The following is a 12332-nucleotide window of genomic DNA, read 5'->3' on the forward strand; positions in this document are numbered from 1 at the left end:
GAAGAAACTGTGCAACTGAAGAACAGGAGATGGTTTTTATACCCTGCTTTGCTCTACCTCAGGAGTCTCAAAGCGGTTACACTCGCCTTCTCTTCCTCTCCCCACAAGTCACCTTGTGAGGTAGTTGGGGCTGAGAGAGTTCTGAAAGAACTGTGACTAGCCCAAGGTTACCCACCAGGCTTCATATGGAAAAGTGGGGAATCAAACCCGGTTCTCCAGATTAGAGTCCGCCACTGTTAACTACTACACCATGCTGGCTTCAGTTGGCTGAAAAGAGTATCATCTAATTCGGTAAGATTCCTTTGGTGTTAGTATTTCATCGATTGCTCTCATTCTGGCTCAAGAAGAAAAGTTATATCTCATTCCATGGGCATTAATTTACAGTTGACAGTCTACGTTGCAGGCCTAATATATCACCTGAATGGCTAAATCATTTTCTGGGGCAGGGGAAATCCTTTCTAAAGAACCATTCATTTTACCTTTGCTGTACTGCAGAGCTCCTGGTATTCAGTCTGAAGCTTCTGAATGTTCTCTGCTAAATTAACATCATGCACCAGTTCCAGAAGGCACTCTCCTTTTTCATTCACAGATTTTATGGATGGTTCATGAGACAGCACCATCTGCTGGACAGACTAAAATGGAAAATTCTGTCAAACATGCTTTCAAAGTTACATATCTTATACCTAAAGAATGGATAATTGCTTCCTCCTTGTATTTAGAGACACCCCTTCCCCGGATTAACAATGTGTGACATCATCCTTAACCAGTGCTCCCATATGCAGCAAAACATGGGGAATCGCTGACAGCATTACTCTTTATAATACTGAACTCAGTGTTCTCGTGAAAATCAGTAAGGCAAGAAACAGGGTCAACCACAAAAGAGCAGTGACTGCCCTTGGAGCAGGTGCAGCCATTTGCCTGTGTCCCCTTCTTCTTGAATGAAACATGTGGGTGGGGCAGACCAATCCTGGCTCAGCGGGGGAGTGCTGGCCAATTAAGGGCAAACTGGCTGACCAGGTCCTGCAGCAGCTGTTCTCGACACACAGATTAGCCCAGTGTGAGCTCCCCACCTGCCCGCCCTCTTTTTCGGACCATGTGGGAATAGCTGGTCACAGTTTCTGGGGCTGAGCAGGAATTTTTTGGGCCTCACTCAGATTGGCTGAGAGGGGGGGGCTTTTTTTGCTCTTACGTGGAATATTAGGAATGGATATTTAGCATACAAGTGTGAACACACATGCCAATTTTGGCTATCAACAATTGAAAATTCTATTTAAAGTATTTACCACGTGTTCCCTGGTTGAAGCATGTACTAACTGTGTCACTGACTTTTATTTCCTTTATTCTATACTTCATGGTCACAGACCAATGGGTCATAAGCAAACAAGTTTTTGTTGCTGACCATATTCTGCTTACCTTGTATTTGGATAACTGTGCCTTTTTCTCATATAACTCCATTTTGGGATCAACTGGAGTGTGAAGTATGATCTGATACTCAGACAGCCACTGAGTCTGAGCTTTGTACTTATCTAAAAATTCCTTTGTTAAATGGAGACATTTTGCTAAGGTTGTGTGCTTCTTCCTGATACAACTGGTTATCTCTTCAAGTTTCTCCACACAATCACTGATCTCTTTCTTTAACTGTTCAGCTTCATCTCCCTCCATGTATTTAATAGCTCTCTCTGCTTTCTCACGGGCAGATTTCAGCAAGTTTTGACCAACATCCATGTCACTCATGAGGTCCTGTAAACAGAAAAAATGGATTGCTTACATGACTGAGCACAATTCTGAATCATTTGTGCAGGTATGGATATTAATTTAAATGCCAGGATTTTAATTTAAATTTTAATTGTTTAAATACAAAGTTTGTTTGTAAGTTAATTTTGTTCTTGTGAAAGAAACAACTTTCATAATCTAAAAGGCCACATATATGCACGGCCCGTTCACAGCCATTTAATGTCTACCACAAAATCCTGCTTACATTCAAAATCAAGGAATATAAACGATGCACATTTTCTTCCTAATAGTAATAGTAAAATGCTATCAGAACCACTGATGCTAGCAAAATATCAAAATACCTGGTTCAGGTTACAAATTTGTGCAGGTTGTAATGTTCAAATACATTGCAATTCAAACATCAGCTTCATGGGAAGTACCAAAATAGACCACAATATAAAACGTGCTTCTGTACATACACAGAATTTGTTCTTAACTGAAGTCTATTGTTAGTCAAAGGCACTAGTTGTAATTCAGACACAGGTAAACAAATGCTATTTAAAGGGAAGTTTACCATACGGTGAGCATACCCAGGAACATCTAGAACAGTGGAAGCCATGCAGACCATAAGCCTTTCTAATAAAAATCTGGAAATCTTCTCAACCCCTTGCGAATAAGTCTACAGACACTTTATTATTTTCTCTGTTTTCCTACCTATAGACTTTTTTCCTTGATGTTTTAAACTTCTACTAAGCAAAAGAATTACTCCCAAAGCCTAATGTGAACTATATCTGTATTTCACACAGAGCTTTGTGGAACAATTTTTTGACCCTCAAAATATTGCTTCCAAAACCCTTAGCACAAAATGTTAACTGATGTGAGATTCCTGCATTTTATGTTGAGTGGGAGGAAAGTAACAGTTACTTTGTAGGCAGATCCCACTTCTAAAAAATTAAGAACCACTGGACTAGAGCATGTAACAGAGGCATTTTACATTAACACTTTTCAAAAACATGCCCAGATTAAGCAACTTTCCAGGTAGACTGTCCATGAGAAATGTCAGATTGGATACACAATCCTGATTCTATGATGAATACAGCTATTATTCATTATACTGGTGAAAAGGCTATATAATCTGTCCTACCTTGTCATTTTAATATTCACAGGAGTATCATGGCAGTATAATTTAACAAGGATGACTCCTAAGACAAACGTGCCTTCCACAACCCAACATAACCTGAGAGCCAGTTTGGTGTAGTGGTTAAGTGTGCAGACTCTAATCTGGGAGAACCGGGTTTGATTCCCCACACTTCCACTTACAGCTGCTGGATGACCTTGGGCAAGCCATAGTTCTGTCAGAGCTGTTCTCTCAAGGACAGTTCTGGAAAGTGCTCTCTCAGCCCTACCTACCTCACAGGGTGTCTGTTGTGGGGAGGTGAAAGAAAGGAGTTTGTAAAACGCTCTGAGACCCCAAGTGAAGGGCAGGGTATAAATCCAATCTCCTCCTCCTCTCCTCCTGAAAATGTAGCCTAGAATTTGCCTTAAGATCCTCTGCAGCACACAGATGTACTGGTATTCCTCAGCAAACAATCCAATGTGAAAGATTTCTAAGAAGAGGTAGTTTTAAATCCACTATTCTGTAGAGTTCTAAACATTGTGTACTGTTCCATTTATTGTTTTTAACAAATTATTTGCAGGGGTGTGGGTAAGTTATTACTTTTTTCAAAATGTGTTAATAGTTACATAGTGACATAAACAGACTGCCACTATGCTGTACCTCAAGTTTCTGCATTTTTTTCTCCATTGCTGCTTTATCGACTACATCAGATTTGGTTGCCACATTTTTGAAGTTCCTAAGAATAGCTCCAAACCAGTTTTGGTAAGCACTAAAAGCCAATTCTGATTCCTCCATACTTCGAATTTCTTCTTCAATCAATTTTATTTGTTCCTGCAAACAAAAGGTAAAACAACACTGATAGTTGTATAGTATATTATACAATGCTAGTTTTTTGATAGCCACATTTTTGTAAATAACTCCTCTTTTTATAAGTAAAGCTTTGGGAGATGTACCTGCTTTTGATTCCCACTCGATAACTGTTTTTCTGCACATACCCATACCTAACTACTCAGACCAGTTTAACCATCTGATAAAGTTCAGGTCCCAATCAAACCTGTCAATACCTACATTAGCATTGTTTTTGTGTTATTTCTATGGATTAGGACCATTATACTTCTATCACACTCTGTAATCAGTTGAAACAATGACAGGTACCACAGGAATTAATGGAATTCTCTGAGCAAACATTGCTCATTTGATTTTTCAATGTCAGACACATAAATCCAGCTCAGAATTGTGATTGGGTGATTCTTTCTGTCATATTTACACTTCTGGGGTTGCATCCAACTGCTGTTTTTCAGTGACAGAAGCATATCCAAAGCAGAGGAGCAGGGTCATTTTCATTGGTTAGCCCCTCTCATTGCAGATCCATGGTCCCCATGAGCAAAATATCAGGGGTCTCAAGGGGCAGGGGAAGTCCTGTTGCACAACCACCACTCCACTTATGGTTCATGGTAAGTCATACTGCATTTTGAGCATTTGTTCCCTCTGAAGCTAAACAAAGTTCTTAGTTGGGAAAAGATTCCCACAGACAGGAAGAATGAGGGAGAGGAACAAAACTACTCTCAGACCAGATACAGCTCTTCCACTAGATGGCCCTAGGCAATTGCCTAAAGTGCAAGTGATGGAGGGGCGCCAACCAACCCTGTTGTCCCCCCCCATCCTCTGCCAGCCAACAACATCAGGCCTGTCCTAGGAGGCACTCCTGCCTTCATTGGGTGGATAATGGGAAGCCTGCTCCCTCCTTCCCTCCCTCTATTGGGGGAGTGGGTCAGGCACCATGCCTCACTGCCTCACCACTGGGAAGGATTAGAAGGGCCAGCAGTGACTTCTTGCCGTGGTTTGGGGGGGGCAACACTATGCCCCACCTCAATGCCATGGGATTAGGAGGGCAGACAGTGGCTTCTTACCATGATGCATGAAGAAAGGCAGGCACAATCTTCCTGCCTTCCTGTGGCCTGGTAGAGGGGAGGGTGGACACCATTTTCCCACCTCCCTGAAGCCTGGGAGGGAGGTGCCCTGGTATACAGCATCTAAAAACTTTGGGTGAGTTCTGTCTCAGACCAATCCCAGCACTGTAAGGATAAATAGTTGGTATACTCCAAAATCAAAACGTTTTGTGAGTGATACTTAGAAGTGTATATTGTAAAGACTCTCACCACACACAGAATATCCATGCCCTACAAGCAGCTTCCAGGAATTTTCTGCAGGGCATTTTCAACAACATGACAGTCTTGCCAAGGATAAGTGATATTAAGTACTATGCTCAGAACCAGATCAGAGGAGATGTTTTTGACAGCATCTTAGTGTGCATATAACATAAACAGACCTAAAAAAGATTCTGAGGGAATAATCTGAACCTGGATCCAGTAGCAGGAAATGAGCTCTGATATCTCTCGAAGCAATACATTTCAAGAAATGCACTGATATTGAGGAAGAAATCACCAAACCTCCAGGGGCCTATCTGTTCTCTAACCCTATACCCCCTCCATCCTTATTATAAAAGTATTACTAATACATACACATCACATCATAGGAACCTCAACCAGACATTTTCCATCTTCTGCCCAAAATATACAAGCCTGGCAAACTGGGACACCTGGTCATCTCAGACAAAGCCACTATCACTAGGGGTGTCATGGTCTCCATTTTCAGATTATTGCCATGAACACCCCCAGTCGTGTGCATAAACCCATGAACGTTCTAAGGAAAATACAATCTGTTTACAGTCCTCCAGAAAATACTATTTTGGCCACTATGGATGTAGATGCTCTATACAACAATGTCCCCCACAAAGAACTATCTCAGACAATACCACAGATAACGCTGCAAACAAGCTTTGTCCTCACGCACAACGACTTCAAATTTGATAATGATTTATTCCTTCAGATCAATGGCATAGCCATAGACACCCTCATAGCACCATGATATGCAAACACTTTCATGGCTGACTTGCACCAGCACTTCCTCAGCTCCTACTCATTAATACCTCTCTCTTGTATTTGAAATTTCTTGATGGCATTTTTATCACCTGGACACAAGGGACCGAAACCCTTGGGACAAATGCACTAGGCCTTCAGCAACTTTAACCCCGCTATCAACGTCATCATGAATCAATCCACACAAGAAGTATTTTCTAGACACTGCTGTACAAATACATGATGGATTCATAAACACCACCTTATATCAGAAACTTGCTAGTCACCAGACATACTACATGCCTCCAATTACCTTCCTAAACACACCAAACAATCCACTGTCTACAACCTATGCTACAGTCCCATCTGTTCAAATCCCTCTGACAGAGATTGTCAGATGAAGGACACATAACACAGATATTTGGAATTACAATACACACTTGATGTAGTCAGGAAACAGGCTCACAAAGCTCGAATAGTACCCAGGGATAACCTGCTACAAGTTAAGCCCAAACATAAGAACATAAGAGAAGCCAATGTTGGATCAGGCCAATGGCCCATCCAGTCCAACACTGTCAGACAGTGGCCAAAAATACCAGGGCCAAAGGTTCCATCAGGAAGTCCACCAGTGGGGCCAGGACACTAGAAGCCTTTACACTCTCTCCCCCCCCCCCCACACCCCCCCCCCCCCCCCCCCCCGAAGCACCAAGAATACAGAGCATCACTTGTCTCAGACTGAGAGTTCCTATCTATACCTTGTGGCCAATTATCTAATTTCCTCTTGAAGCTGTCCATGCTTGTAGCCACCACCATCTCCTGCGGCAATGAATTCCATGTGTTAATCACTCTTTGGGTGAAGAAGTACTTCCTTTTATCCATTCGAATCCAACTGCTCAGCAATTTCATTGAGTGCCCACGAGTTCTTGTATTGTGAGAAAGGGAGGAAAGTACTTGTTTCTCTACCTGCTCTATCTCATGCATAATCTTGTAAACCTCGATCATGTCACCCCTCAGTCATTGTTTCTCCAAGCTAGAGAGCCCGAAGTGCTTTAACCTTTCTTCATAGGGAAAGTGTTCCAACCCTTTTATCATTCTAGTTGCCCTTTTCTGCACTTTTTCAAATGCTATAACAAAACAACAACAGAACACCACTGGTCGTCACATATAGCTAAACCAGTTCAACATTATTAATTACCTACGATGTATTCTAGATAATGTTATTTTACTCTCACAGGCATTGGAGGCAGACCTTTCCCCACAGAAATCCCCTAACTTTCAACAACTTCTGACATAACAATACTGCTCTACCCAACATGGATGCAGACTGCGGGACCAGGCCTGTAATAAACCAAAATGCCAACTTTCTCCCCATCACCAGGGGAGATTATAACATGAAATTGCTGAACTTGAAATTCATTCACAAATTCAGAACAATGGATCCCCTGGGGGAAGCTGAATAGCGACGCAGAATTCTTATCTCATTACAAATGCTGATCTTCTTCATTTCCCATTTCTATGCATATCTCCTTACACTAATCAACCTGACCCCACCCTGGTTCTTCTTCGTAACACCCCTCCCACCTTCTGACCTAGATATTAAGAAGTGACGGATCTCTATTCTCATTTGTATCAGACAAAGTATGTAAGTTTATATCCTGTAAAATTTTGTTTGTCTTTTGCTACTTGACTCAAATTTTGCTCTGTGTCTACAAACTAACATGGCTACCCACCCAAAACTTCCAGCTTTCTTCCTGTATCCCTTTGATTCCCTCTTCCAGTCTGTATTATGTTCTACATCTAGTTAGTTACTAAAATGTATATGCCTGTTCAGTTTTTAAATCTACACTGAATTTTTTAAACGAACATTAACCTACATCCAGTTTATCCCATTTTATAGGAAAAATAATTAACTTGAAACCATAGTAAAAGAACTCAAAGGATTCAGTATCACACATTCACAGATTTTCTGCATGTTTGTTTGTATCTATAATAAACTGAAAACAATGTCACATGACTGTCCATAATGTGTGTGTGTGTGTGTGTGTACGTACATGGTGTCTGTTTTAATATTGCTCCATACAAACTGAGGATAGTTTTGGGAACATGCTGTTAAAATGAGAGGCAGTTTTAAGGAGAATAAATTGGGGCATTCTTAAACAACGATTGGCTAAACATTGTGTATCTGTGAAACACTTGTGCTAACGAAAGACATGTTCCTTTTAATTAACATTCTGTAACAATATCTTTAAAAATGTTTCACTTCTCACCAATACATGAAGGATAAGAGCTTGGTACCGAGAGGCGAGGTGTGTTGCTTGTCTCCCCATTCTACTGGAAGTATGACTCTGCTCTAGGATCTGCTGGGCCAACAGTCCAACTTCCTCAACTTCATCTTTATAGACAATGATTTCTTCATGTAATTTCTGAGACAGAAATATAATGTTTGTAACACTGCAGACTGTCAGAAAGTGTGGTTTAGAGTCTTAAACAAAAAATGGAAATCTCTCTTATGCAATAAAAATTATAAACATGTTACATTTCATACAAAGCAAGGCAGTTATACTTATTCAATGGGAAAGAAATGTGAACAAATTAAGTGCAATCCTATGGAAGCCAGAGATGCAAAGGCCCAGGGGAAAAAATAGATTTTTTAAAAAAAACATACATACATTATTTTCCTAGGTTTTTTGGAGGCCCTTTCCCTCCAATTTTAATGATGGAAAATTGGAAATTCTGGGGGGTATTTTTTTAAAAAACCTACAAAATACTTTCTTTTAGAATTAGTAAAATGCTTTCAAAAACAAGGTGGGCAATGCTATACATGTATTCAGCTCTTAACTCCACAATGCATTTCTGTGCCTAGAAGGATACTGTAAAGGCAGCCCTGATCCTGTGTGGTTGGCCAGCCCTCCACTGTGCTCTCTGCTCCTCCCAAGGAGGCTTCCTGTCAGCAAGCTGCCAATATTTTTCCCTATACTCTGTGTATGCTCTGATGCTCTGTGTGTATTCTTAAGTGTCCTTATTCTCTGGGTATGCGCTTGTTTGCTTTCACTTTACCATGTTTATGCGCTTAATTGCCTAGCTGCAGGAACGTCCGTATCTCTCAAGGCCACAGGTGGTTGCTGGCGGGTAGTAGCTTGGGTGATCTTATGGCATTACCCAAGAGAAGCAGTATGTTATGGTTAAGTAGGAGCGTTGCTTCCCAGGCTCAATGGCGCGCGTGGGAAATCCCGCAATTGGGCCTCAGCTTTTTGAATTTACTATAATCTATTGGGATCCATGTTTATGCCTCATTCTGAACAGTGTTCCTGTTATGCACCTATTGCTTCAAATAAAGTAAAACCTTTTCTACAAGTGTGTACTCAGTTGATGCGATGGGAGTCTGACACTTCCCTATCTTCAGAAGGAGCTTGGAAGAAAAGTACCCTCAGCTACTGCTCCTTCACCCTGGCTGGCCAGTTCACTCCTCAAGGAACACTCCATCCTTCTTCCTCTCCAACTATCTGGGAAGTGCCTTTATTTAAAGGGAGGTTGCTCTATCCCCCACCCACACCCAATAAGAGTCTTCCTTTCCTTAGACTGCTCTCCCTATCACCTCGCCCTTTCCTCTCCCACCACTGTGGGGTAGCATGGGCATCACCTGCCAGCCCTTTTCCCACTACTGTGCCCCCTTGCCTCGCTCAAGCTCGCCTCTCTGCTAATGTCTGAGCATGGAGTGTTGGCATTCTCCTGGGATCTAGCTACAGCATCTCTTCCACTGAGGCAGGCTTCTGGAAAGTGCAAGGCCTGTACCAAGTCAGACTCCTGTTATGGTATGACCTCTCGCATGTCTTGGGTACCACCTTCCTCGTCCTGTGAAGGCCCTTCTTTCCATTTTGTTCCCTGACTTTGGGGCTCGCTCACTCTCACCCTCCCCAGGTAAAGAGAAACAGTGGTGGTGGGAAATGCTGCCATGAATTCTGGGAGCCAGGTGATCTTCATTAGGGGAACATGCAGGGCTTTCATTGCTTCTCAACTGTTGCATGCTTTCTGTTGTCCTTTTGCCCTGACTCTCCCCTTGTGGTTGACCTATTCATCTTTCCCTCAAACCACCATGACACCAGATACCCACAGAATGGGTAACAGTAGCTTATTGACTTACCTTGCTGGACTAAAAAAAAAGGGGTGTTGGAAACTGCACCAAAGCTTCATTGAGAACTGAGCATTTTTCTAATCAGCTGCCATAGAAGGAAGAAGACCGCATCTTGGAACTACATCTAGCTGTGCACATTATTTGTGAAATATAAGAATTTCAATTTATTTTTAATTCAGTACAAAACTGTACTCATAGTTTAATCAGTGCAGTTTGATAATATATTTATGTTATTTAACATAATGCTTGTGTTTTCTGTTTAATTCCTATTTTTTCTCCTTTTCAGATAGCAAAAATTAAGGTACATGTGCTAAGGTGGCATAGGGTGTATAAGCTTGCAGTTTTCTCTCAAGTATGGGGTATATTTGCAATTTTGCTTGTAGTACATTATAGCATTTATAAATAAATATTGCAATTTTATATCCTACGTAAGTTAAGTATTGCATATATTTCCATTTCTACATTTATAACTTTCATATTTACAATTTTTACATCTACATTTTGCATACATTTCTGTTTTTTTCTGAAGAAAAATAGGGAGAATGGTTTTCTTCTGGGTCTTCAAAATGTCCAGAAATTTTACATCTCTAATGGAAGCTGATCCCAATTAATGCAAACAAGTCACAGGCTTGAATCCAGTAGAGGATTTCTATGACTGGATGGTGGAGGGCAATTTTTACTGAAACCCCCCCCCCCACTGAATTCCTGGGGGTCCTTGTGCTCCAGAAGCAGTATTTCAGGTGATATTTTGGATTAATGCAGCAGAAACAAAGAAGTCTGTCGACAGAAATTACTGCTTGATCCAAGCCAGATTTGCACATACACACATACCAACAACACTCCATCTCTTGTACTTGTTTCTGCATGCAGCCAAATACTTGACCTCCCTTGCTTTCTCATGTCTCCGTATGCTTTTTCATCAATAGCACACACCCACTTTTTCCCTAAGCCCTGCATTTTGAGACTTTAATTTCTTAGACTTTTGAAGGTTAATTAGTATCCCTCCAAAGGAACACTAATGTTCCAGAGAAACAAATTTAGCATTGAATCTACATAAATATGTTCATTATAATGGCCATAACCACACCACCTAATTACCTTCATTTGCTGCAACTGCAGCTCTTTTGTAGTTCTGTCAGACTGCCGGCCAGTCCTGAAATTAACTTTATCCTCCAGAGTTTTCAACCAGTTATCCACCTTCAGAAACTTGTCTTCCATCAGCCTCAGTTTGCTTAGGGTAGTATTTAGTTGTGTCCTGACGTCAGAAAGTTTTTGTTGATAGATAGTCCAGTCTTGACGAACAGACTCTAATAATCTGTCTTCCAGCTGTGGTATACCACATGGTATCACTTCTTCTCTAACACGCAATGCTGTGTTAAGCAGTGCTTGCCCCTCAGCACAACACACCTGTAATTCCTGAAAATGAAAAACAGCATTACTTGCTTCATTCACTCTCTGCTGAAATTCCTTAGGTTCTCTGAGTTGAGTGCTATATTACACACACATACACAGAGAGGGAGAGAAAACAAACACATACAAACACACCAAACCACTGCAGTTTCTCGGGACATATTTAAGACCACATAATGTGATTTGAAGGCAAATATAGCTATAAACTTACACAGTGCAAGGTATCACATGTTTCTGCAAATATTGCCAACCCATCAGATAATCTTTATATGGCAGACAATTTTTGATTCAGTATTTAAGGAACGCTACCTGGAGCTTCCTGAGTGTCGTTTCATGTCTCTCTGCATCACCTTCAAAGTGTGACAAACAGCTGAGTTTGTCCTGTTCTTTTTCTAACCACGTTTCAAAAGCCTTCAAATTTCTTTGGTATTCATGATGCAAGTGAACAAATTCCTCAGCTTTAGTTACTGCCTCCTATTATTAGAAACATCTCATTAGTGGTGTAAGGAAAAAAAGATTCTTGAAATACAGCCAGTCTGTAATGTGTGGATCTCATTTTCTAACATAAGAAAGCTTAAACAGAGGAATGTTTGAACTGTTTATGAAATAAATAGCTTGAGAGATCAATATACCAAACAGATAATTTGATATGTAAATATGCCTTTTAAAATTGAGAGGCATTTAAGATAAAATTAATCACTCCTGAACATATACTTCAAAATTCATGAGCAAAGCACCCAGAAATTCACCTTTCCAAACCTTCACTGGCAATCAAACCTGATGTGACAAAAAATATCCATGAACAGAATCACTAAAAAAAAAGTTATTTAGCAGGTCTATGCAACTGTGTAGAAGGTTTCTGAAGGTTAATTCTTTTAGAGACGAATGAGAGGAACAAATGCAATGTCCCATTTGAAGTGGCAATTTGCTCACAGGAGATCAAGATAGATATAGCGCTTTTGCCTCCTAAGGTTGCCAACTGCTACGAGAAACAAATACCCTGTCCTTTTAATAGAGGCTTAATGGGATGTTATTTACCAAT

The 12332-nt window shown here is 40.8% G+C and overlaps 1 protein-coding gene across 1 annotated transcript in view; it reads right to left on the reverse strand.

Annotated features, from left to right (window-relative positions):
- Window positions 1-12332, reverse strand: part of SYNE1 (spectrin repeat containing, nuclear envelope 1) — a 436861-nt gene that overhangs the window by 234728 nt on the left and 189801 nt on the right. The window contains exons 62-67 of the mRNA XM_015426162.1: window positions 11600-11764; window positions 10979-11296; window positions 8016-8171; window positions 3491-3661; window positions 1414-1740; window positions 480-632 (exon numbers count right to left, since the gene is read on the reverse strand). Of these exons, the coding sequence (XP_015281648.1) occupies window positions 480-632; window positions 1414-1740; window positions 3491-3661; window positions 8016-8171; window positions 10979-11296; window positions 11600-11764 (1290 nt within the window). The remainder of the gene's footprint in view (window positions 1-479; window positions 633-1413; window positions 1741-3490; window positions 3662-8015; window positions 8172-10978; window positions 11297-11599; window positions 11765-12332) is intronic.

The sequence above is a fragment of the Gekko japonicus genome, unplaced genomic scaffold (genome assembly GCF_001447785.1).
Source record: "Gekko japonicus isolate JY-2015 unplaced genomic scaffold, Gekko_japonicus_V1.1 scaffold223, whole genome shotgun sequence".
Taxonomy (NCBI): domain Eukaryota; kingdom Metazoa; phylum Chordata; class Lepidosauria; order Squamata; family Gekkonidae; genus Gekko; species Gekko japonicus.